At 33.5% G+C, this 27,111-nt stretch overlaps 1 protein-coding gene across 9 annotated transcripts in view; it reads right to left on the bottom strand.

Annotated features, from left to right (window-relative positions):
- LOC143231897 (ataxin-7-like protein 3) overlaps positions 1–27,111 on the bottom strand; it is a 60,233-nt gene that overhangs the window by 2,487 nt on the left and 30,635 nt on the right. For all 9 annotated transcript variants that reach the window (XM_076466689.1, XM_076466692.1, XM_076466690.1 and 6 more), the window contains 2 exons: positions 26,165–26,190; positions 13,401–13,516 (listed from right to left, as the gene is read on the bottom strand). In XM_076466689.1, coding sequence (XP_076322804.1) covers positions 13,401–13,516; positions 26,165–26,190 — 142 coding nt within the window. The remainder of the gene's footprint in view (positions 1–13,400; positions 13,517–26,164; positions 26,191–27,111) is intronic.

The raw sequence follows: 27,111 nt of genomic DNA, 5'->3' as shown, positions 1-27,111 counted from the left end.
CAATTTCAAAAGCATGCTCTTTAACAACAGGTTCCTAAGTGTAAACAAACACTGCATCATCTCTTAAATTTTCAGTGACCTTCATCTGTCTATCATTAATAAGTTTCTGAAGTTCATTTTTTGAAAAGCAAATCTATGTTGATAAAACTATTGTCGCTGAAATGTTTTATTGTTATTACTTTTTGTTTGTTTCTATGTCTGCATGTTTGACATACTTTTATGCTATATTAAAACATTTATAGTCGTTTCCCACATTACATTTCATGTTACCAAATCAGTTAATGCTCTACTGACAATCATGCAGCTCAACAATAACCCTGAAGTGTAGTTTCCATAACAAAAGGTTCTGTTTCAAGACTGTAACATTCAATGCATAACTCTCCTCCATACATGCTTTCTATAATACATCTGGTACATAAGGTGAATATTTCTCAGTGCCTGTTTCAACAGTATGATTGTAAAGAAATCTATAAGCATTGCATCAAGTGACTTGAATGATATATTCTCCTATTATTTCCCGTTCCATTCTCCAACTGTTTGAGGTATGTAACAGTTGAATTAACATACAGTAACTTCTATCAACTTGTCCAGATGGAGATCTTTATTAAGCTAAAAACTCTTACCCAGAACATACAAATGTCTTTTGTCACTGCCTTATGTATTTAAGATATTACAAAACACCACACTTTGTTTATCATGGCTTAAGTATTAGTTACTGCAGGTCTTTTTCTGGATGACCCTGTTCCCACAGCTGATCCATATTCCATTGTTTTCTAATGCCATTAAGTAGAAAGAATATCCTCATGTTGCTTGAAACAACATTTTACAAATACATATAGATCACTGAAATTTATATGTAACTTTCTGGACACAATATATTATTACAGTAAACAAGCTTCTTTTATTTCTGTCCACTTTCTATTTCCACTAGCTTTTAAGTACAACAGTACTTAATTTTTGTAGTTCGGAAACTTCCTTATTACTTATATATTCTAAAAGTCTTGCTTATACTTTGTAGGATGTGTTTTGAATAATGTACTTGTATTCAAAATAGTATTTAGAATTTTTAAATTCCATATAAAAACTATATTCCCTCTTTTAAAAAAACAAACAAAAACAAAATTATATTTACACCTTTCAGTATTGTTTCAAAGTGAGACAAACACTGAAGTTTTTTCTGAGAAGACTAATTTAAGTTTGAATAAACTAAAAGTGAAAATATTTATGATGTGACATTATAACAAGGTGTCATGTAGGTTCTATAATCTGACAAAATTCTGTACTTTCAACACTGTCTTAAAAATGTATGCTTTCAGCATTTTCTGTTCAAGTGAACTGTATGGTGTTCATCACGGGTCTATAACTGAAGCAATAACCATGCACTGCTAAATTCTCATAAGGTGATTTTTAATAAATTTAATCATAGTATGAGATATTATACATCATTAATCTTTTTGTGGTTAGATATTTGAAACTATTCTTCATCTTTTTTGCTACAAAATGATTCCAGTTTTCTGTGGGTCCCTTAGCAGCTGGTTTGATTCTATAGTGATAAAATTTAATTATTACATTATTACTATTTTGTGAAAATTATAATTTCGTTTTTTTTCACTGATGGGGAATATCATTTATCCTTTGTTTTCTTATTATAATCATATAAACAAAATTTAAGACTGGAAAAATTGTTTGTAATTGAGCACAAAGCTGGACAATTTGAGGGGGGGGCTGTAATTTGACATAGTAGATAAGGAATGCCCTAACACTAGACAAAGTACAATAATTAATGGTTAAAAGAAAGTTACTCAAATGAACACACACGTTATGGTGCTGGAAAAGTAACAATTACCAGTATTATTAAAATGCCAAAAACACTTACTGCCATTCTTTGTGAGTATTGATGCATTTATCTATAAAAATATAATAGTAATACCTGTTGTCTGTCCACATAACTACTTCGCAGGTTGTGGATGGATCCTTACCAAAATTGGTAATTAGGTCCATTAGGACGATGCATGGGTACATAACAATTTTCAGTTTTTATTGATGTTTCTTACCACTACATTGCTCACTGTAGATGAATCTTCGTCAAATTTGGCATGAAGGTTCATTAGGTCCAAGCAGAGATACATGGAATATTGTGGGTTCACATTTTGTGTTTTGCAGTTTTATGGACATTTCTACATTTCATTTTTTACAATTACATACAAAGGAAGTAATTTTTCATTCCCATAAATAACCTTTCAATATAATGTCCATAAAGGAGATGGGTACTCCAACTAGTTTTGAATAATTTCTTATGTATCTTACCACCTTAAACGACAGAAAGCCATGAATTGGATATTTTAATCTTAAGATGCTTTATGAGACTAGAAATTGGTGTTCAAATCTGTTATGCCAGATGCTATTTGTCTTTCTTATAAAGATTGCAAGAACTCTTCTTGGTTTAAAAACTGTTAGATATTCAATGAAACAAGAAGCATTGTTAGGCTGTTATGTTTTCTATTATGTACCCTAACACACTATATGTATATATCATTATTAGTATTTTGTCAGATTAAACTGGTGGATACTAAATAGTTAATAGTACATTTTTTTGTAATGTAACACACATTAATTATTTAACTGGTAAAGTGAGGGAGGAATCAGAACTGTGTTTTTTATATTTTAAATTCTGCATTCTGTTATGAGATGCTATATGCTCTGATATTTACTTTACGAATTTTCAAATGCCAAAAACAGACTGCTGGTAATTGCTACCAATTACAGTCACAAGCTATACGTAATTAGAAACAAGAATACAAAATTGGAACCATCTTAATTTACCAAGATACCAAAATCACAGGAAAAGCCCCTTCCCTTTGGCTCTGGCATTTATCACATATTACACTTATGTGGCTGATAGACATTTGTAGTAATCTACATCAATATTACAAATCACTGTTTAGTCTTCCTGATGTAAACTGTTAGGTAGGTAGGTAGGTATTTCATGTTTATTGGCACAAAGCTACTAGGTTAGCTGTGCCAAACAAGATGTAGTATACTATAATGGTATATGGAAATTAAATTAAGGTAAAAATATGTAAAATTAAGATCAACCAGGAAGACTGAAACATTAAGTCCAAACATGCTGTCAGTCATGTGAAGTTGGCCTTTCTAGTCCTGGGTTCAGGTCAAGATAAAAGTAAAATGTGTAAATGAAATCATGCTAAAACAGTATTTAGTCCAATAAAAACCTTAAATTAAGTTAGAAAGACCAATGGCTCTTAAAAGTGTAAAAATACAAGCGAGGCAGCCAGTATCACCTATGACATTGGCTAATGTCAAGGGCAAACCTACTTTAAAAATATGTTTAAAATGGCATCATCGTTCGTGGTTGTAATGACAGCATGATAATAAAATAAGCAAGATAGTAACCTGAATGCCACACAGACCACACATTAATGAATCAGTACCAGACAAAAGGAAGTGGTGAGTTAAAAACTGTGACCAATGTGGTCAAAGAGCTAAAGAAGGCTTGATTTGAAAAAACTTATTATTTCATTGCTCACTCCAGGTCAACTGCCAACTGGTGTACAGTTGGGTTTTGATAACTGGACTATAGTCCACATATGGAACAGGTGCGGTGATGATAGAGCCAATGCAGATGGACTCTGCCACTCTGTCAGCTAGCTTTTTCCCATGAATACCAACATGACCTGGTATCCAAGAAAGCTGGACAGAGACAGATGAGCCAGTTTGTTTTGGATATAGATAAGAATAGGATGGTAACATGGAATGATGTCAGGGCCAATAGACAGCTGAGTGAATCAGTATAGACCGTACATTTTGTATACTGCATAGTTTCAATAAGATTCAGGGCAAGAGAAATGGCAGTGAACACAGAAACTGTAGAGGGATTCTGTGTGCTACAACCAAACTGTAACAAACCATGGCAGAGCCTACAGAGGCACCTGATTTTGAACCATCCGTATATATGGTAATGGATGGATTGTTTGAAAGATGTAACATTTCCAGTCAAGAGTACCAGTCTTCCTCAGATGACTCAAAGATAGATCACAGTTGGGGATAGTAATTAGCCATGGAGGAAGAGGCCGAACTGTTGATACTGCTATGCTGTTCAAAGATGTATCCAATTTTTTTATTGTACCTGGATACAAAGGCTAAAAAGAACAAAAGCAGATTTTCTATTGTAAAAAAGTGAGGCTGACTGAGGATGGAAAACACAACCTAAAATAGTATGCTGTGGTAAAGAGCAAAGTTTGGAAGCATACAGAAGAGACAGTTGCAAACAGCAAATATACAGAGGGGTTCATGGGACTCCACATACAAACTTTGAACTGGAGAAGTACAAAAGACCCCAGTGCAAAGCCAAAGCTCCTGATGGTGAATAGGATCCAGCATTTTCAGTGCTGAGGTTCTGGCAGAACCATAAACCATAGTCACATTTGGATCAGATAAGGGTAAGATAAATTTTAAGCATGGAGTATCGACCCACTCCCCAAAAAATGGAAGAGAGGACACAGAGGATGCTCTTACACATTTGACACGAAGTTGCTTGAAATTGGAAATAAAGTTTAATTTACAGTTAAATATAAGACCTAAGAACTTTGCCTCAGGGACGACAGGAAGGACAACGTCATCAATACGAAGTTCTGGATCTGGATGAATACCCTGTTAGCGGGTGAGTGAGAGAAGGCTGTTTCATTCAAGGAACCAAACAAGACGAGCATTAATCATTCTCTCTAAGGTCTTACTGATACAACTCGTCAAAGAAATGGGATGGTAATTCGAAGGAATCCTGTAATTCTTCCCAGGTTTAAGAATAGGGAGTACAATAGCTTGGCACCAAGCATCAGGAAAGACATTCTCCTGCCATATCCAGTTAAAGACAGCCAGGAGAATAGTAAGAGAGGCAGGAGAAAGGTGGAGTAACATCTCAATGTATATCATCAGGTCCAACTGAAGTATTGCCAGACCGATGAAGCATAAGTTTGAGTTCCACCGTTGTAAGAGAGTGATCATAGTCATATGGATGATCAGTCAAAAAGGAAAGAGGCAGATGTTCAACTTGTGTTTTAATAGCTAAGATGAAAGGGGATGAGTTTGATACATGAGAGAAACATTGTATGCCAAAAGTATTGGCAATACTCTGAGCTTCAGCAACTTCATGGCCATTGAATATTAAGATAGAGAGGGGGGCAGAAGTATACCATCCACTCATCTTCTGGATCTTGTCCTATATGACGTTTGAATGGTGGATGAAGAAATGCTGGAGGTGTATTTAATCCAAGATTTCTTCTGGCTTCGACGTCTAACTCGCCGAGTCTGTGTGCAGGCTTACTGAAATGCAATGCGGTTTGAAAGCGTGGGATATCTATGAAATTTATCCCAAGCACGTTTCTGAGCTTTGTGTTATAAAACAAGCAGAATTCCACCAAGGACAAAGATGCCATGGGAAAGATGTTGAGGTTTTGGGGATGCACTGAGCAGCTGCTTGGGCAATACAGTTAGTTACCACTGCTACATATGCATAGTCTTATAGAAATGTAATGTCATGATTCATAATTATGTACTAAACAAATGAAATGGTAGTAAATATTAGTATTATAAAACTCTCAATCTGTCTCTATCATGCACTGTCATATCATAGCAACTTGCATAATTTAAGTAGTTTCTTCCAGTCAGAAGCAAGAAGTCTGATCAAAAATTAGATACGTTTAGACTGAAATGTACAAAAAATTGAGACATGAAAAAGTTACATATTGAGTTTAGTCTTATATTTAACACTTAAATATCATGTTTATCATCTTTATTTACTTTCATGAAATTATGGCACATGCTAAGAAATGTAATAATTGGTTTTCTCCTCAGGAAGGTGACAGGTATGCATGTGTAACTTTTAATGAAGTAGTGTGACAGCATGCATGTGTAACATTTTAATGAAGTAGTTGAGCAAAAAACAAATTGCATATAACTTTTAACTGTTACAGTTTGGTAATAATGCAAACATTAGATGGCAGGAGCAAGTTCCAAGAGAGTAGTGTAAGAGGGTCAGTTGGCCTGGTTCAACTTCCACTGAGACACACAGGTCAGGTGGCACTGACCATGACCAATCTCTCTTAATATGATAGGAAAATGATCACTACCCTACAGATTGATGTCAACCTCCCAAGAAAAGTAAGTGAAAAGTGAAGAGGAGCAGATAGAAAGATCTATAGCAGTAAATGACTGACTGGGTGCATGAAAATAAGTGTAGGAGCCAGTATTGAAGAGAGACAGGTTGTGATTCAGGAGCATATGCTCTATAGCACAATTCCTCACATCAATACTAGAACCACCCCAGAGGGGTGATTATGTCCATTATGATCCCCCAAAATTAAAAAGGGAGTTGGCAGTTGCTCAATGAGGGAATCAAGGTCTGAGGGATGATGATTTTTTCCAGGGGTAAAGAGAACAAACAGTGATGGAACAACCTCCAAGGAGATATGGATGGCTACAGCCTTCAAGGGCGTATTTAATGACAAGGACCAGGTGGGCACATGTTGATCAACCAGTAGTGCTACTACCCCATGTCCTTGTCCTACACACGACCTGTCATTTCGGTAAGGGAATATTGTTGAATTGTGACTGTATTAGTAGGTTTTAAAAATGTTTCCTGTAAAGAAAGACATTTGAGATGAGAAAAGTCAGTCAAATCCTTGATGTCATTCATATTTGACTGAAAACCTTGACAGTTCCATTGGATTAGCATGGCCATTTTTATTTATTTTAGATGAGAATATGGCAAGGAGACCTTCTGCTTGTGACTGCACTTTTTTCTTTACTGGATGAGGGTCTGTCAACCTCTATTGATCCTGCTCTGGACTGAGTAGGCAGATCGGTGTTTCTAGACATACGTTCCAGTGATTGAAGACATGAACGAATGGTTTGTTTAATTTTTGGGGTGTGAAGAGAGGAAGACTACATGGAAACACCTGGGCTTGAGCAAGGTGAAGTTGGGCAATGACTGGAAGATGTGGTAGAGACAGAGATAGAAGTAGATACTGATTTGTGAACTTTGTTGATTTTGGTAGGTACTAGATTAAGATGCACTGGTAAGGATTCTGTAGGAAGCACAGAAGTGTCTGTCTGGACTCCTACTGTAGTATTGGAACAGATTACAGGAGCATAAGTCCGAGATGGAATTGGGAAGAGTAATTTCCCGAGCCTCTGGGTAAGTAACATTGTGAACTGTCTTTAGACGTTGTATTTCTTTCTCCTCTACCCATTTGGGGCAAGAAGTAAAATAGAAAGGATGTGGACCATTACAGTTAACACAATGCAGTTCTAGTTGGCATTCAAAAGAATCATGGTCTTTACCAGCACAAAGGCGAGATGTTTTTGAATAACCAAATCGTGGACAATGGAAACATGTGGTAGGAGGACATGATGTGGTAAATGTTAATATTAGAACATTTGTCACTTCCATAATCCTGTCTCTACGAGTAAAAATTAAGCGCACGGCTGTAACACCTTGGCTGGTGAAACCTACAAGGATCTCCGACTCTGGAATGGTCTTTAAATCCCTCTCAACTATAGCTCTTCTGGAAGAATTCAAAGTAGAATGAGGAGTAACCTCAATTGGCATATCCCCAATGGCCTTTGATTTCAAGAGGAGTTTTGAATGTTGTCATGAAGCTGTTTCCACTAAAATGTCCCTAGACATTTCTGTATTTTTGACCAATTTAGGAGAGCCAGCAAGCCCTTCTAACCCCTTCTAAACAGAAAATGGAGACATCTGCCCTAAGGGTTTTTCAGTTAAAGAATGTATAATTAAAAGTCACGGGACAGATTCAAGTTGTGAGTTTGACCGTACAGACTTATCATTGCACAGTCGTTTGCCAGTAGTTGGACTTTTCTCTATGCTGTCATGCTTGTTTATTTTTTTATTTGAGGGATATCCACAATAAAAAAAAAAAGAATATTTCAATGTCCACTGACCCCACCCACCATGGAGCCATATAAGGTCGATGCAGCAACATCAGGGTTTCATGAGAACTATACCTGAACACCAGTATCAGACATAATGTCCACTACACCTGTTGATGACATCCTTAGCTGGCACTCAGTTGAGCCTGGCCCAAATGGACTAGCAGATTGATCTTGGGAGGGGCCACCCCAAGACTGCCCGTCTACAGGAATTCAAGGTCAAAGTGGTGTGTTGGAGTTGAACCCCTCAACAATCAGGATCCTCTCCTCCCCTTCACGGGTCACCATGCACGGCAAACACGCAGGTGGATGGTTAGATCCCAGAGGAGGTAAACTGCTAATCAGTAGAATTGTTTATTTGTGGTCACATCATTACATCTTGCTATGAATGCTGCAGAATGTTTTAAACCTATCTATAGTTTATTTAGATAACCAAATATGCTGTAGTATTTTTGAGACATTATATTCTAATGACTGGTGCACATTTTGCATGTTAGCTTGCAGAAGTATGCAATCAAGTTTTAGTCAAGTGCAAATGAGCTCGGGTATGTAGAAAGTCTTATAAAACCCTTCACTTTATATACACATATTTTTTGTCATACATTTTTTACAAAGCCAATTAAAATGTGAAACGTCATATACTTCTCAGCTTATTTTGATGAAAGTTCAGTGAAAGAAAAGGTCTAACATTTCACGAATAGGAGCACGTGTGTAATGCGACACCTCACATTCACATGTTATTTATGTCAGCTGGACAGGTAACAGAGACCTGGCTCTCACTTAGATGTATTAATTTTGATGCAAGAATCACTAATCCAACAGGTACAAAGTAAAGCAATAAAATCATGAAATTAAAAAGAAGTAAGGATGAAAAGGAGGTGTTTTTTTTTAATCTGTTCTCCAGTAATACCTGAATATATGTATAATGATAATAATAATACATTAAAACCTGTCTAAGGCATAACTGTACAGGACCAAGTAAAATTTCTGGCTTTGACACAGTGAACAAGCATTTCCTTAGATATATATAATTTTTGAGCAGAACGTTATACTTGCTTGACACGAGGGTTGGTTGATTTAGTGTTTTATGGCACAAAGCCTCTAGGCTATCCACGCTAAACATTCAGTAAAAAGTAAATTAAGGTAAAACAAAACAAAGTTTAAAAAAACATAAATAGCATAAAACCAATGTTTACATCTAGTCTACAACGTCAAGAAAAAACTACAGTAACACGAGTTGTAAAGGACTTTCTGTAGCATAACTGTAATAATCACAACTTGCCAGAAGGACTTACAGGCAAGTACAAAAACCACCATCAGCCCCTTGAAGTTGGCCTTTCCAGTCCTGGTTTTGAGTTTTTGTATGTTATGGACAGTTTCTAATTTCAAATGAAACTAGATGAACTGTGATGTTTAAAAGGGGGCCACATTAAAAAGATGTAATGTATAAATTAAAAAAACTTAAATGGCATTAAAAAATTGATAGCCTTTAAAAAACTAAACACATTACAAAGGTGGACACAGTGTCATCATCACCGATAACACTGTCTAATGTTATGGACAAACCTTGGGACAGAACATGTTTAAAATGGTTCCATCTTTGAGAGTCGTAACGACGACAAGAAAGTAAAATGTGGCTTATTGTGATCTGAGTGTTACATGAACTACACATTGGTGCATCAGTTCCTGATAAAAGTAAATGATGAGTTAAAAACTGTGACCAATGCGTAGTCTAGTTGGAAGAACTTCATCTTTCCAATCCTTATGGAAGCAAGATGACCAGTGTCCAATATAGGGTTTTATTTGGAAAGGCTTTTTTTAATGTTGCTCACTCCAAGTCGACTGCCAGCTGGCACGGAACCGAGCCTTAAATACAGGAACATAGTCCATGTATAGGACAGGCACAGCAGTGATAGTGCCAGAGCAGATAGACTTAGCTGCACTGTTGGCGAGCTCGTTCCTGTGAATACCAACATGGCCCAGTATCCAGAAAAACTGGATAGAAGTAGATGTTAAAGAGAAATGGGCCAGTCGGTTTTGAATATCGGTGAGAACCAACATGAAGCAATTCAAGGGCCAGTAGAGAACTAAGCAAATCAGTATAAATAGTGCAGTTTAAGTACTGCTTAGCTTCTATGTGTTACAGGGCAAGAGAAATGGTGTACAGTTCAGCAGTGAACACAGAAGCTGTAGAGGGGATTCTGTGCAACCACCGAACCTGATTTCGAACCATCTGTATAAATAGGAATGGAAGGATGGTTCGAAAGATGTTCAGCAAATAGCAGACAGTATTTCCAATCAGGAGCGTCTACTTTTCTCAGATGACTTAAAGATAGGTCACAATTGGCGACTGTAAGAAGCCATGGTTGGATGGGCTGACCAGTGGATACAGCAATGTTATCCAAGGACAGACCCAATTCATCCAACTGCGCCTGGATACGAAGGCCAAAAGGAGCAATGGCAGACCATCTGGTCTGAAAAAGCATGGCCCACCGAGGAAGGAAAACACAACCCCAGGTGGTATGCTTTGGTGAGGAACAAAGTTTCGTAGCATATAGTAAGGCCAGTTGCAAATGGTGGAGGTGCAAAGAAGGTTCATGAGACTCTATGTATAAGCTCTGAACTGGGGAAGTGCGGAAAGCCCCAGTGCAGAGCCGAATACCTCGATGATGAATAGGATCTAGCATCTTTCAGGCTGATGGTCTGGCAGAGCCATAAACCAGTGATCCACAGTCGAGTTTCCATGGAGTAAGAGCACGATATATCTTTAGCATAGAACGTCAATCCACTCCCCAAGTGGTGGAAGAGAGGGCACAGAGGATGTTCAGTGTTCTTGTACATTTGACCCATAGCTGCTTGATATAAAGGTCAGCTTACGGTCAAAGATAACCCCTAAGAACTTTGTCTCAGAGACCACAGGCAGCACAACTTCACCGATATGGAGTTCAGGATCAGGGTGAATACCCCATTGGCAGCAAAAGTGCATGGAAACGGTTTTAGAGAGAAAGAAGTTAAAGCTGTTTGCTGTGGTCCACTTCAGTAAACAATTGAGGGCAGTCTAGATCCCAAAGGAGGTAAACTGAACGTTCCCTGGGAGATCCCCTCACGACGTACAGGAATCTACAACAAGGGGTGACAAGAGGGAAATAAGACGTTTATGAATAAAGTTATTATACTGTTTATGCTATATTTATTAGAATAAAAACAAAATTAGACACTCAAAATATACACATGTACACAAGATCTTAATCAAATTTATTTGAAGAAAGTGTTCAATTTCAACCATTTCATTTTTTTTTAATGGGCTTTCTCATATGGTTAAAAGAGAACACCAATTCTGTGGCCTTTTCATGAAGTTCATTTTTCTCCTTCATTGTTGCATACAATTTGATAGAGTAATATAACTTAACACTTACAATGAAATAGGAATTTCTATTTCCTCACTATCTTTTCCATTTTGTTCATCTTCTGAATCTCTCACACTGTTACCACCTTGTGATTCTATTATAGATTTTAAATCAATTTCATCAGTTTCTGTTAATACTGTTAGGGGAAATAGGAATTTATTTTTTTTCTAAGAATTATTTAAACAGTAGAATTTTGCACTTAAAAGACAGATATATTTCTACAAATCATGAATCTAATTTAACTGCAAAAAAATAATGACAGCAGAAAAATAACAATATATTTAACCAATACTTACTGTAACAAAATGTCCAAGAATTTATTAATATTTAAATAAATTATTAATTAAATATGAAATTAATATTTAATCAAAAATATTTTTCCACCTTACTCAGGTTCTAATCCTATTTGTTGATAGATGAGGTAGATGAAAGATAGTTTTCCATTTGCATTACTCAGGTGCCAACTATTTTAAATGACTGATTGTAGACAGAGCCCTTTCACAGTTTTAGTCCTTTTAGATTTGCCAGAAACAAGACAATCTGGTGAATGAGGCCTCTTTTTTCCATCTTGTGAATGATCGCATTGGTGTTTCTATGCCGCTTAGAAAATTAAGAAATACCCATCTATGCAAGCGCTGATTGGCTGACAAGCACTGATGACATAACTGTGGATTACTCCATGTACCCAGTATGGAGAAGCACCGCACTCAAACTATTGATAGACATTGGAGATACAAACAGTTTTTATTATTTCAAGCACAAACATGATTATCGCAAGTAGCCATTTGGACTATGTCTTTTATTTATTATGAAAATTTATTTGTATCTCACTAGAAATTTTCTTTTCACCCCTTTCAAACCTTGGAGGAACAATTTATCACTTTATTGTATAGACCTACATAATATATAATAATTTGGGAGTTGCAACAAGTCGTAATATTTGTCTGTATGAGCGTATAGTCATAATGTGTACACCAAAACCGTAATGATCACGCTCAAATCGTAATGGTTGGCATCTCTGTAGAGGACCTTCTACAAGAGAAATTTTAAGATAATGCTGTACAATTTTCATATTTCTGGTTTGTACAGGTCTGCCCCATGCAGTTTCTGGCTTCAACAGGTTTTACTGTATGTATTTGTATGCGTGTGTGTATACACACATACTATTATATCGACAATAATATATGTACATATATCTCTGTAGGTAACTTTTTTGTGGTTTGACCTACATCATTTTTCTTTTCTCTCTTTCAATAACCACTAGTATAATTTCCTACACACAACACATAAAGTCCACTCTAATCAAATAGTAATTTTGTTCTATTTATCAAAACTAATGTTATTGTATACAAAACTTCATGAACTCTAGAAAGTTTACAATTTTCCCTGTAGTATATCCAAACAGAATTTACACTAATTAACATCATTATTACCTAGGTGTAATGAAACGAGACTGTGGACTGGTCAGCATGTTCTATGTGAAATTAGTGTCTCGCAATGTACGAGTAGGTAGCGTGAGAGAGATGAACCTGAAACTTGCCCACACAAGACTTTTGTTTCAATACTGGCAAGTTAATTTGCAAAAGTACGTCAATATATATCTTTTTTTACTGATATTGGTATTTAGTGTTTTCAAACTGAACAATAAATTTACGTTACACGTGGACTAAATGTCCAAGTGAGACCCATAATTTATAACTTCTGACTGCAGCGAGTGCAAATGATCAGCAGTACCTCCTATCCACATAGCTTCTATTAACTAACTAGTGGTACTGACTGTCACACTTATTCCTATGGCTAAAAAATTTACTACATGGTCAGCAACATGTTAAGGCTCAAACCCTAGAATCTTCTGGTCTACAGCATTGCATATTAGTAATAGAAAAGCTTCTTGTTGGAGAAAACTGAAACAGTGACACCAAGTACTGAGTAATTTTGACATTTATATTTAGAAATATAATGTGGTAACTTATACACATATACATTTTATAAACTACTTACAAAATGTGTCATAAAAATACGTACATTTGCTGGCCAAGCAGCGAAAGACGTACTATCTGTCGTTGTTCATCTGTATGCTGAGGACAACGCTGAGATCGTGTACACATCTTTTTGGTGTGTTCAGATATTACCCCACAGCACTGAAATAGGAAAAGAAAAACATATAGCTTGAGGTTACTAACCTTTTACCTAAAGATCAAAGGTCTAGGTTTTATGAACAAAAAACTAACTGTCATAATATTCATAAACAAGTTTATCTTTAAATTTTGTGATCCATATTATAAAATATTATCAGGGTAATAATAATGGACTAGTGACATACATCATAATTATCCCTCTCACAGATGCATAATTTCTCCTTATAGCCTATAGAAACACTTTCATATATTTTGACAATACAATGACTACAGTTAGATAAAAGCCAAAAATTAAAAAAACAAGAACACAAAAAAAGGTTTTTCTTTACAATTTGGCTAACAAATTAATCAAATCTCATCAACTTTTACAGTCAGGTAAAAGAATCACCATATGCACCATAACAATTACTATTCTCACCATGATATGGTAACAGAAAAAACCCCATAAATTAAGCCAATGGTCATCAAAAAACAAAGAAGAAAAAAACACCTTAGTTTATGTGTTTAATTTTAATGAAATAACGTATTTCAAGAGTATTAATGATAGTTTCAAATTTCAAATAAAACAAATATCTCAATATCAGCACTGAGTCAACTGCTTAACCTATAAGGTGGGGCAGAAGGTTCCCCAAGTTTCAATTGTGTGTATTTAATTTAGTCAAAAGGCCAATCTAAAACTACAAGTTTATCATATAATGATGGCCTTTATTTCACTTGCTATTTTAATACTAATGAATTTTTAAATGTTTGTTATAAACGTTAGACTTGTATAATTCAACACTGATATACGAGAGACAAAGAATACACTAACATTCTGTTTTTTTCACAAACAGATGATGTTTTTAGTAATGTTCTATTTCTTTTTTACTTCAGGCATAATCAATAAATATCAGTTGCCTTTCTAGGTATTATTGAACCAATTTTTTACAAATTACATACAGAAAAAACAATTTTCTGGAAACAAGTGAAAAAAATTGTTTTTCAGACTACCTTGGAAGTTCGTGCAAAATATGAATCTCTCTCTTAGTGATCACTAAAATCCATCAATAAAAAATTTTACTTTTTTCATCTCCACCTCCAATATTAAGAACATAAGTGTTTTACAAGCAAAGAAATGACTTGTAGCTTGTAGAACTGGCATTTAATTCAATGATTTATCCATGAGCATTCATTACATCAGTAACTGTCGCACAAAAATAATCTATTAAGCTGTGTTTCTCATCAGTACTATTACAGATGCACTATAAATATTGCTCAGTGATTTCTCATTACTGTTTTGATTAATTAACTTAAGTTTGTTCAGCTTAACCCTATGTACACAGAAGGAAGCACTTCAGCTGCCCTTGTGACCACCACATTATAATTTTGAATGTGCTAGTATAAAGTCACAAAATTTTAGTAGCTTCTAGTAAAAACTGCAAATACACTGTAGGTGAAAAAACAGATTTTTAGTAAACAACCCTTACTAAAAATTTGTCTGCGAATTTGTGAAGCCTTTACCGAGTCATTCTGAGCGAAATGTTATTTTCATGCTAAGTGTAAAAATACTTTGTTTTTCTTACAGTTTTCAAGTTTCAATAACCTCTTTAAACTCCTATGTGAATATCAAAAGTTCTTAAGATAATATTTTGTACTTTATCTATTATTTTCTGGAAGAAGCCACGGTGCAAAAATTTACCAGGCTTAAGTGACATTTATATTATTGTATTAACTTTGAAATACTCAGTAAGTGGCTGATGTCTTAACTGGATTGTTGTAGATTTCAGTTGTTTTGATGTTTAAAAATATTTTAAAATCCCTATATGGTTGCTTGGCAATTTTACTGATAAGTTCTATAAAAAAAGGAAATCTGTCCCCCTTCCTTAGATCTGTGCCTACTTATATAACACCAAGAAATAAAATTACAGTATGTAACAAAATTTTTACTTCTTGTTCCTGGGCAGAAAATATTATTTCCCAATTGCTTATGCCTAAAATAAATGGAAAAGACCAATTTTTTTCTTAAAACTTTGCTTCTGTGACCTGGGAGTGTATAAGTTGGGGGCTGATACATGAAAGTGATTTACATTACAGTTGCAAATCTCGAAAAACTACCCACTTCTAAACATTTTTTGTTCATTTTTGTATAACTTTAGTATAAATACATGTAAATCTTAATTCATATGTTGTTTTATTCAGACCTTGTATAAATGAAAATGTACAAATTTGCTCGTTTTTACATAGAAAATAGGTTACTTTTTAAATTTCATTATCCAGATCACAAAAGCAAAGTTCAAAGGGAATAATGGCCACTTTCTGTACTTTTACAACATAAGCAATTAAGAAATAACACATACAATCCAGGAACAAAATTTGCGTTACATAGTGTTATCAATTTATGGATAAAAAAATGAGGCTAAAAAATACTAAAATCAAGTTTAAATAGTCCAATTCAGTAAAACGTAAGAGCCCATCATGTAGCTTGTGTTTAATGACAAGGTTTTGTTTATTTGGATATTTAGAATTATTAGAAACCATGATTTAACTAATTCGAATAATTTTCTTATGTGTAATTTAATCATAATTTCAATCAAATGGTTATTGAAATAATTAATATAACCAGAAACACTAATTTTGATTAGTTGATTATTTTCATGAGAATTGAGTTAATTATAATTTTGTTCAATTCAACTGTTGGAATTATCAAAAATGCTAACTTTGATTTGTTAATTTTACTCTATGAAATGTTTAGCTTATGTGACACTAATCAATGTAATAAATCACCCAGATCTATAGTGCAGTAGGTGAGGGGAGAATGTTCTGATGACTGAAATAATTATTTATTGAATATTATTTTTATCCTATTAAAACATGTATTTATATGTATATAAATTTGTTTGTCAGTTACATAATATATAATTGAAATTGGAATTTTAAATAAAAATTTTGCTACCATTATCACTGACAACAAAATATACTTTCTTTTTATATTTATCACTTTATTTCATTTAAAAATAAACAAAGTTAACATTTTCCATACCTGCAAATGTATTTATGATCAACATTCATCTCTGTACACAGATAAGCTATTTTCCTCTGGAAGTCATGCTCTTCTACCCCTAGAGATTTGCATGTCATCAGCCTTGTGAAACTCCCACCTAAAATTCGTGTAAAACTGTGCTACTGAGTGATGATATACCACTCATCAAAACCCTTCACCAATGGAGGTGCAATACATCTTCCTGCATAAATGTTACCTCCATATTTGTGTGTGAAAATTCTACTTCTTTGAAGAGGTAACCCAATACACAGGGAAATGGAGAAAGAGATGGTGGGAATATGAGATGAGGTATCTACTGGAAATTCATTTTCATGTAAGGAAAATGTTAACTTCCAATATGATGACTCATCTTTTTGCTTAGATTAGCTATAATCCCACATTGAGATGACAAATGGGCCTGTTTATAAATTATCTAGGTGAACATCCTTTCAAGAGTGTTAAAGGAAGCTCATGGGGTGCAACACCTATGGAAGCTTCAAATTATCTCAATCAGGGTATACTCTAAGCCTGATTGAAGAATAGGAAGAGGCAAAAAAACCAGGAAGGTGTCAAAAGGATGGGAATAATAGGTATACAACCATCAGAGAACTTTACACAAATCACAGGAAGGCCAATATGTGTAGTTAGGTTAGGGTACATTCAGACTCTACCAAGAAAGATCACTTCCTTAACCACCAGTGTCTAGGGGTCAATACCAGCTGTATGAGAAGGGAACATGTGAAGAGTATCCATATACAGCTCCTTAACTATTAGACACAACAGGCCTATGCCAGACATGGGAGAAGGGCACTGCAGTGGACACAAGGTTGTGACAGCTGTGAGGAGCTACCAAAGGTACCTCTTAAAGGATGTTCTAAAACTCAGCAAGGACTTGAGGGAGGAGATGGAGAGAAAGTCACACATACTGTAAAGAATAGGACCAGATTAGACTGAGGATACAGAGAGCTAGGGCTGAGGAATCAGGAACAAGGGCCCAGGATAAAGGAAGTTAGTAAAGAGGGACAAGGTAATGTACGAGAGAAAGAACAATGTGAAAACAAAAAAATGGAAAACCAGTGGCCGTGGAATCAATCTGTGGGTAGGATGTGGTCATGTAGAGAAGACAGCCTGCACACAAATCCAGTGTCCCCAGAACATGACAGGTTATGAACATATTCAATTGGAAAAGGCCCAGAACCATGTCTGAATACTGTGTTCCATATGCATATGTTACAGAGTAAAGAAAGGAGATGAAACATTATCTAATTCAAGTACATGTCATGGAGTAATTAGATTACTGGAGACACAATATGGGGTAACAGATTAAGGTCTATTTTCTAATGGTGTGTGACATAGTAATTAGCCGGATCTAATCAATGTGTCTATGTGTATATATTAAGAAGTAATGAACTAGCACAATATATTACCTACAATGTGTACACATTAAGAAGTAATGTACTATTACAAAGTGTTATTGTTGATGTATAACATGTTATGGACAAGTTATCACGTCCAAGCCCTATCTTATAATGGTGCAAACATAAGTAAATAACCAGATCTAATCTTGGACTTCAGGAGCAAGAAGTAAGGATGAAACCATAATTTACTCTATGTGTAAAAACAAAGAAATAATGATCCATAATAAAATATATTGTATGTGTGTGACTTGTTAATGAGCAATAGAAGAAAACTAAACATCATCATCCACAGACAAATATTAAGCAGGGAAAAACTGTGACAAAACATTAATAATTAATGGACACATTAATATAAGTAGGGGAAAACTATGACAAAACATTAATATTAAGCATGGGGAAAAACTATGACAAAACATTAATATTAAGCATGGGGAAAAACTATGACAAAACATTAATAATTAATGGACACATTACAGAGCAGTGAAAGAAGCATACACACAGGGTTCACACTGGACATTAATAATACTTTTCAGACTTCTCCATAGCCTAAAATCTCACTTTCAAACAGTCTTGTTCAAAGAAATTATTACAAAATAATAAAAGAACATCTGTGTTCAGCAAGGATTATCTTTACAACGAGACACTGAGAAACTCACTTAATAGATAAGGCAGACCAGACCACAGGCAAATAAACATTTAATTTTTCAAATAACATATGACTTTGAACAATTGCAATACAATAAAAAATTATTAAAAAACGTCTGATAAATTAATTGTTTTAATTAACACTTTCGCTAAGGGCTCAGTAAAATATACACAAGTCCATCTACACTTTTGTACACGTTAAGTATTTGCATTATAGATTTTGATACAGCACATGTATCTTCACAAAATCTTTTATAATTTTGCATGTGAAAGATATCAACATTTTTTTAGGTTTTATATGTACAGTTGAATAACCAAAAGAGTTATAAATAACTACACTGTTAATATAGAATTCCACTATAATTTATTAATATTAGTTACTAAGATGTATTTAGATTTTATAAAACATGAAACTTTGAGCATAATAAAAACACAACCTACCTTCTTAAAAACTTGGATCGAAAGAACATGGAAGCCTTTTCAAAGATTAAAACAGTGGGGAAAACCACTCTGGGGACAATCTGAGTTGCTGATTCATTAGTCATGTCATATGTTGCAGTGAGAGTATAAAAAGGACCATTTTAAAAAATGGAAAGTGCTGAACAGGGCCACCAAGTTTGATTCAGTACATAAGCCACATGTCAACAAAATAAAAAAAGATACAAGGTTCTTATTTCATATTCTAGCTTGGAAATTTAATAATTTAAGTTCCTAATTTGTACAAAATAATATACTTTGTATTTTGACATTACAAACATCTAATTCTAAACAATGCTGCATTCAACATATCACATAGCTCACTAAAATTTATATTTAGATGAGTTCTTTTAACACTCCTACAAAAAGTGGGGCCTAATAGGCCCCAGAGCAACGTAAAAGGTTATTAATATTAGGCTAATAATTTTGTATTTAAATGAAATTGCCATTTAAATCCATTAATGAATGGATTAACGAGATTCCCACTGTCCCTATCTACTATCTAGCGAAACCATAGCCAGGGGGACGGGCTTGGAGAAATCAGCACTAGAAACGTCTTTTCGTAGGAGTGTTAATACTTACTTTTAAATTAAAAAACAAGTCTTCCATAATATTAAAGTTTGAATTATATCTACAATTTGATGACACAAATTAATAAAAAGTCAACAAACACAATAACAAGGCCTTTGAACCCTGACCCATTGCAGAAGGGTTAAATCATGCTTTTTTGCAAGTCATTGGTCCACTTCTTCTAATTGTTCTGGTTTATCATTTCATCCTCCTGTTCCTTTTTCTCTTCTCTTTATTTATCTGTTTCTTGTCTTCTTCTGGTTTGTTCCTTTCATTTTTCTGCCTGGTAAGCATCATATTTTTGCTTTGCTGACTTACAAGAGAGCCACAGAAACTTGTTAATCTTCCATTCAAAATACCTCCAACATGTGGTCCACAGCTACACATTGTGCAACAAGTCCAATAGTGGAGAGATTACCATACATTATATGCTTGTTAACCAAGAAGTCTCAATACACAGAACCTTGATCGTGTGACAAACAGAAATATTTTTTACATGACTGACAAAAAGACACAATAGTCACTTGCCACAAGTTGTACAAAGAAGAAACTGTCTAGCCTCAAAGCTGGGTTAGTAGTCTCAGTACTGCTACAAGACCTTGTTACAATTTTGTTCTTGCATCCAACTTGCTTCAAACAGTATTTTCACAACCCCCTTAAAATGCTTCTAAGCATGTCTGTATCCCTTGCTCATGATTCAATGTTTCAATTTTTACAATCGTTTCACAACTTTTTACACTATTTTCTTACTATTCATACAGAATTCCAAAATATCTGTCACTAATGTTCCTCTTCCTGTGAAGTAGATGAGTGATATTTTTTCTGATTATCCCAATGTCCATATTTTTGTAGGATTTCAACACGCTATTGTCATCGAAGGCAATGTTCATTATACGAATGGCATTCAGTCTCTTGCCTTTTACTAGATCACCTTGTAATTAGATCTGTTGTCACATTTGTTAAATCAGTTGCACAAAAGAGGACTAATGTGTCATCAGTTTGATATTATGTAGAAATTCTTGCACTTGTTGCAACAATCACAAAATTCAATTTTGCCTTGAGGATCGTGTCCTTTAGAGCTTTTTTACAATTCCAAAGACCTTCTGTTTTGAATAAGTTACAACCTTCAGTAGGAAAGATATAAAGTACTTCTCATTTGGATCCAACAGTGACAAGGTTAGAAAGTTTTCAAGCTATCTACATAAATAAAAGAAGACAACTATCTAGAAAAAATACATATCATATCAGTCTTTCTTTAATATTATTAAATATGCACATAAATATACCTAACTTTTCTTTTACCTTTTTAGCACATTGCTTATCCAACATACAAAGTAATTTTCATTTTAGGATTAAAAAATACTTTTATAGATCAGAAAGTTTTAATATTTCACATGCAAAATTCTTATAAACTCCAGATATTTATTAACTGTTTTTGAAGAGAAAACTATTAAATCTCTATATGGGTTTGGCCAATTTGATTGACCTTGTAACCTCCTTAAAAATTAGTAAATAAACATAGATTATGCTTTCTTCATTCTAGAATTACTACAAATTATAACACCAATGTTATATCCAAATAGTTTAAATCTCATAACACCATACATTTATATATATTTATTATATTGACCTGTGAGCCATGACTGGCTAACATTACAGAAGTTGCAATGATAAGGTGCACATGCAGTCATGCTACTGTATCCAAGAATATTAAATCAGTCTTTACAAACTGACCTATCTTAAGAGGCTGTGTTTTAATGTTCTATTATTTTGTAAAATACAGTTACTTCTCAATTATTATAAATTGTACACGTATATAAATTATTACCATTTCCAAACAAGTTCTTAAACTTAGATTTCTTAAAACATAGAACAGTAAATAAAGAAATAAAGCAAACATTCACATCTTCTAATTTCAACCTTTGCACTCAGTTGCTGCTTGTAATAGCTTTCTAAGTCTCAAGAAATTTTGCATGAGGGTGTGAAACAAATGTTTTTAGGTTATGTATATATAAATATTTCAATAACCAAAAACTCATACATTACTTCATAGAATATCATAATTTCCATTCAAATTTATCAAGTTTACTAGCTAAGCTGTAATTGTGTCTGAACAAAAAATAAGAAATTTCAAATAAGCTACAAAAGACTCAACTTACTAGCACAAAGGTTTGTCTCAAAAGAAAGAGAGTATTTGAAAATGTCTGATAAAATTACTAATGGAACATTCTGAGCTTTTGATTGGTTACTTGCATGATATATACAAGTGCACATGAGGGACCATTTCCAAAAAGGGAAAACAGGTGGGTGAGGATACTATGTTCGCTTCACTAAATATAGTGACAGCTTAGCAAAAAAGGTTTTTATTTTATGTTCTAGCTTGTCAAAATTAGTAATTTGAGCTTCTGGTTCATACAAAACTATAGATTTTGTAAGGGTTTTTATTTTATCTTCTAGCTTGTCAAAATTAGTAATTTGAGCTTCTGGTTCATACAAAACTATAGATTTTGTAAGGGTTTTATTTTATCTTCTAGCTTGTCAAAATTAGTAATTTGAGCTTCTGGTTCATACAAAACTATAGATTTTGTAAGGGTTTTTATTTTATCTTCTAGCTTGTCAAAATTAGTAATTTGAGCTTCTGGTTCATACAAAACTATAGATTTTGTAAGGGTTTTTATTTTATCTTCTAGCTTGTCAAAATTAGTAATTTGAGCTTCTGGTTCATACAAAACTATAGATTTTGTAAGGGTTTTTATTTTATCTTCTAGCTTGTCAAAATTAGTAATTTGAGCTTCTGGTTCATACAAAACTATAGATTTTGTAAGGGTTTTTATTTTATCTTCTAGCTTGTCAAAATTAGTAATTTGAGCTTCTGGTTCATACAAAACTATAGATTTTGTAAGGGTTTTTATTTTATCTTCTAGCTTGTCAGAATTAGTAATTTGAGCTTCTGGTTCATACAAAACTATAGATTTTGTAAGGGTTTTTATTTTATCTTCTAGCTTGTCAGAATTAGTAATTTGAGCTTCTGGTTCATACAAAACTATAGATTTTGTAAGGGTTTTTATTTTATCTTCTAGCTTGTCAGAATTAGTAATTTGAGCTTCTGGTTCATACAAAACTATAGATTTTGTAAGGGTTTTTATTTTATCTTCTAGCTTGTCAGAATTAGTAATTTGAGCTTCTGGTTCACACAAAACTATAGATTTTGTATGTATTTTGACATCACAAACATCTAAGTTGAATCCATGCTACATTCAACATACCAGGTAAGACATAAAATTCACTGTTTAGGAGTGTTTTTTTTAATATTTACTCTTAAATTAAGAAATTTAATAATATATAATATGAAAATTTGAACTATAATCTACAGTTTTACAACAAACTTAATGATATAAATTCACAAAATAGTAGTATAATAAACTTTTGAATGCAAGTCAACAAATGCAATGAAATAGCTTTTTGACCCATAATACAATTGCAAAGGGTTAACAGAATATACTGTTTCATCATAGTTTTCTGAATGTTGGAACAGACACTTTTCCCACAAAACTCACTTCACCACAAAAACTGGTCAAACTTTTAAAATAAATTGTACCAAATAGTTTAAAAACTAATTAATGTTGATAATACTTCAAGAGGCATTCCAAATTCCAATCTATTGAAATTACTATAGCATGAAACACACTATGCTTGCAGTATTTGTAGGCGAGCCGTACGCTTCATGTAATTTGTACATAAATTAGTCTGTCTAGCTGGTGCATTACCGAGTAGATGGTAAATGCTACTTAACAGATCTTCCATTTCTACTGAGCCAATCATAAATGCTACATAAATAATTTATGATTTATAAGAACCTGGAATAATAGCAATGTAAATATACTATATATATGATATAATCACAAGTGGTCTTACTTTAGTTAAAATACATACAGTTCTTTGAATAAACTACAAACTTTAATCTCCATATGATATTTTCACATCTTAAAATGTTTTTACTTTCCAGTGATATGAACTTTCCACAGAAAACATTTATATTAAGAATTTCTATAAATGAGTCTATTAATAAAGTATGTTAACTATTCAAAATTGTATTTTACATCATTCAAACAATAAAACATTATATTTAAATACAGTTACCATTAAACCAGAGTAAATGAGAAATTATATATTTACCTGCTTATCATTAAACCTACTGGAACACTCTTACCTGTTTCAATCAACTTGCATGTTTTGTTGTAGGATGGTGTAGTTTCCAACTGACAGCTGAATGGCATCCTTGATGCTAACGTCTCAATACTTTGCATCAAAGAATCCAAAATGTCCCTTGATACTGAATGATGAACAGAATCACTGGTAATATATCTTGTATATACACAGTTTTATGAAACCTGTTCCAAGATTAAGTGCATGTCCAACTGTTTGAACATGTTCTCTCATCAAAGAGCACCACACATTCCTTATATTCCACATATTCCTTATATGCTACCTGCTCCTTTAGCAGTAAAAGATAATCAGGTATGAAACCATAGGTTATCTTGTATCTCAGTTTTGTTTCAGTGTAACTGTAGTTTTGAGCTACTGGGCTATCATGACACACAGGTGCAAAAAAGTTTGTTGTTTTTCCTTTGCAACTTGTACGAAAAACATCCACTGACACCATGCAAAGTTGATAAGAAAACAGATTCATGTCAGGATAATCCCATGGATCTTAAATGTTTGATGCTTATGTACCCCATTTCAAATTTAGTATAAATTTAAGTATCCCTGTGATTACATCTTCAGCTTGAAAATAGTTTATCAGTTTAAAAATATGATAACAGTAACTTTCATAGAAGGCCAAATTTGATTTTAATCAGGTAAAAGTTATATTCAAAAAAGGTAGTTGAATGTAATTCTAACCTGACGATGGCTTAATGTTGTAAGTCAAAATGTTATAACCATTACAATCAGATTTCCATACTTTAAAAGTTGCTGTTTAACCTGCAACATTCTTTAATGCAACAGAGTCTAGATTAAGTTCACTGGATTTAAAAACTAGAAAGTTAGATGTAATATTAATGTTGTTAGGCCTTTATTGAGATAAGAAAGAAAACCTTGGGTAAAAGGCTTATGAGCAGGTAGGAAGCTTATAGTTATATTCAGCAGGTAAAGAAATACTAGATGGAAAATCCTTCCATTTCATCCTCCTCAATTTCAGCTTCAAAAATACGTTAAGAGAAATATGTAACATGGATGGAAGAAGATAATTCAGGTAACAACAAGAACCTAATCACAATTTTAACAATGTTATGTTACTCTTGATTTCACTGCACTTGGTATTTTTCAAGCTTAGCAGCACTTTTTGACACTTGGTAGCTGTTGTGACCTTAATTTGCAAAGAACTTCCTAATTTTTTGTTAACTGTGAGTGATACTTGTACTCACATCAGCAGAAAAAAATTCAGATTAATTTTTGATTTCATATTACTTCAACAAGTCTCAGCATAAACACCTTAGGACAAATGTATCAAAAAGGCAAATAAAGATTTTTGTATGTGAATGTAGAGGGAGCATTTCTGCAAAAAGGTATGTTGTACTTCTCTTGATGGAGAGTTTTGTTGGATGATACGTCATTACACAGTAGTACAATTTCACGTTTTTACGTGAATTTTAGGTGAGAGTTTCATAAGGTTGGTCCTCTCTCAGGCAGAAAAGTGTAACTACAATAGGAAAGTTGCTAATATTTGAAGGTGAGTTGATGTATCAGAAATGACCACCACATACTTCTATTAGTAGTTATTAGCAATTTATTTACTTTTAGCCAAAAATGTTTTTTGTGTTTTTTACTAAATGAACAAATAGTAACTGTTAGAAAATGTCTATCATATTAAACAAATTATTCAATACAAAAATCAAAATTAGCTAATAATAGGAAAACAGATTCATGTGAGAATAATCCCATGGATCTTAAATGTTTGATACTTATATACCCCATTTCAAATTTAGTATAAATTCAAGTATCCCTGTGATTACGTCTTCAGCTTGAAAATAGTTTATCAGTTTAAAAATATGATAACAGTAACTTTCACAGAAGGCCAAATTTGATTTTAATCAGGTGAAAGTTATATTCAAAAAGGTAGTTGAATGTAATTCTAACCTAACAATGACTTAATGTTGAAAGTCAAAATGTTATAATCATTACAATCAGGTTCCCATACTTTAAAAGTTGCTGTTATTGTATTTTTTAAAATTAATTAGTCAGTTCAGTAGATTTGTCATTGCACATCATTAATTTTTTTTTGATGACCATTGCATACCACAGTTTGATTGGATAATGTCACAACATTAGGAAATTACTTATCACACAGGTGATTAACCATTATATGGTAATGAAAACAAAACAAAACAAGTTTATTGTCATTATAATCAAATTATTAAGAATATTGAATGAAATGTGAAATGTAGTTTCACATAAAATGAGAAAGGTATGCATATGTACAAATGAACAATTAATAGAAAAAACAGTTAGGATATAACTTACCTGCAAGAGTAAAGCCTTTCTCTCTTCTAAAATGAATATACATGTAAAACAAATGATTAGTTCTAGCTTAGTCCTAACAGATCTTATGCTATACAACTGAACATGCAAAACTAAATGAACTCATTCAAAATTTAGATAAGTGTAATGTATGACTGATTTATTATACAGTTTCAAGGAAATATAATGTGCAATAACTAATCACTTTTCAGATGAATTTTTGTATTTGAAAACTATTAGTTTCATACATTTAAATTTAATTGAAATACTTGAAAATCCTCACAACTAATTATTTCTCATAAATTTACAGCAAAACTCTTGTACAGAATATGCATCTTACAGGTTTGTTTACTATATGCTAGGGTAAAATGCATCAATGATCTGAAAAATTTTCAGATTTAAATAAAAAACACTTTTATATTTAAAAACAGCTGGTATGGGTAGAGAAAACACAAATAGTGGGATTCCTTGTCATCACGGAAAAACAATTTTTCTTTTTGTCTTGATTCCTTAAATGAGGTGACTTGTAGCCAAATGTAAGTACAGAAATAGAATGAGATTTCATTCATAAAAGTTTCTAGATTAATTAATGTAAAAATAATAACAGAAGTAGATATATGGTTTGTTTTGTTTTGAATTTCGTGCAAAGTTACATGGGGGCTATCTGCACTAGTCGTCCCTAACTTAGTAGTGTAAGACTGGAGGAAAGGCAGCTAGTCATCACTACCCACCTCCAACTCTTGGGCTACTCTTTTACCAACATATAGTGAGATTGACCATCACATTATAATACCCCCATGGCTGAAAGGGCAAGCATGCTTGGTGTGACGGGGATTTGAATCAGCGACCCTCTGATTAGAAGTCCTGTGCCTTAATCACCTGGCTGTGCCAGGCCATAGGTATATGATGAAACTCATCTAGATACAAAATCTGAGCTTCACCGTCATACG

Source organism: Tachypleus tridentatus, chromosome 11 (assembly GCF_004210375.1).
Source record: "Tachypleus tridentatus isolate NWPU-2018 chromosome 11, ASM421037v1, whole genome shotgun sequence".
Lineage (NCBI taxonomy): Eukaryota > Metazoa > Arthropoda > Merostomata > Xiphosura > Limulidae > Tachypleus > Tachypleus tridentatus.
This window is presented reverse-complemented; position numbering and strand designations above follow the sequence as displayed.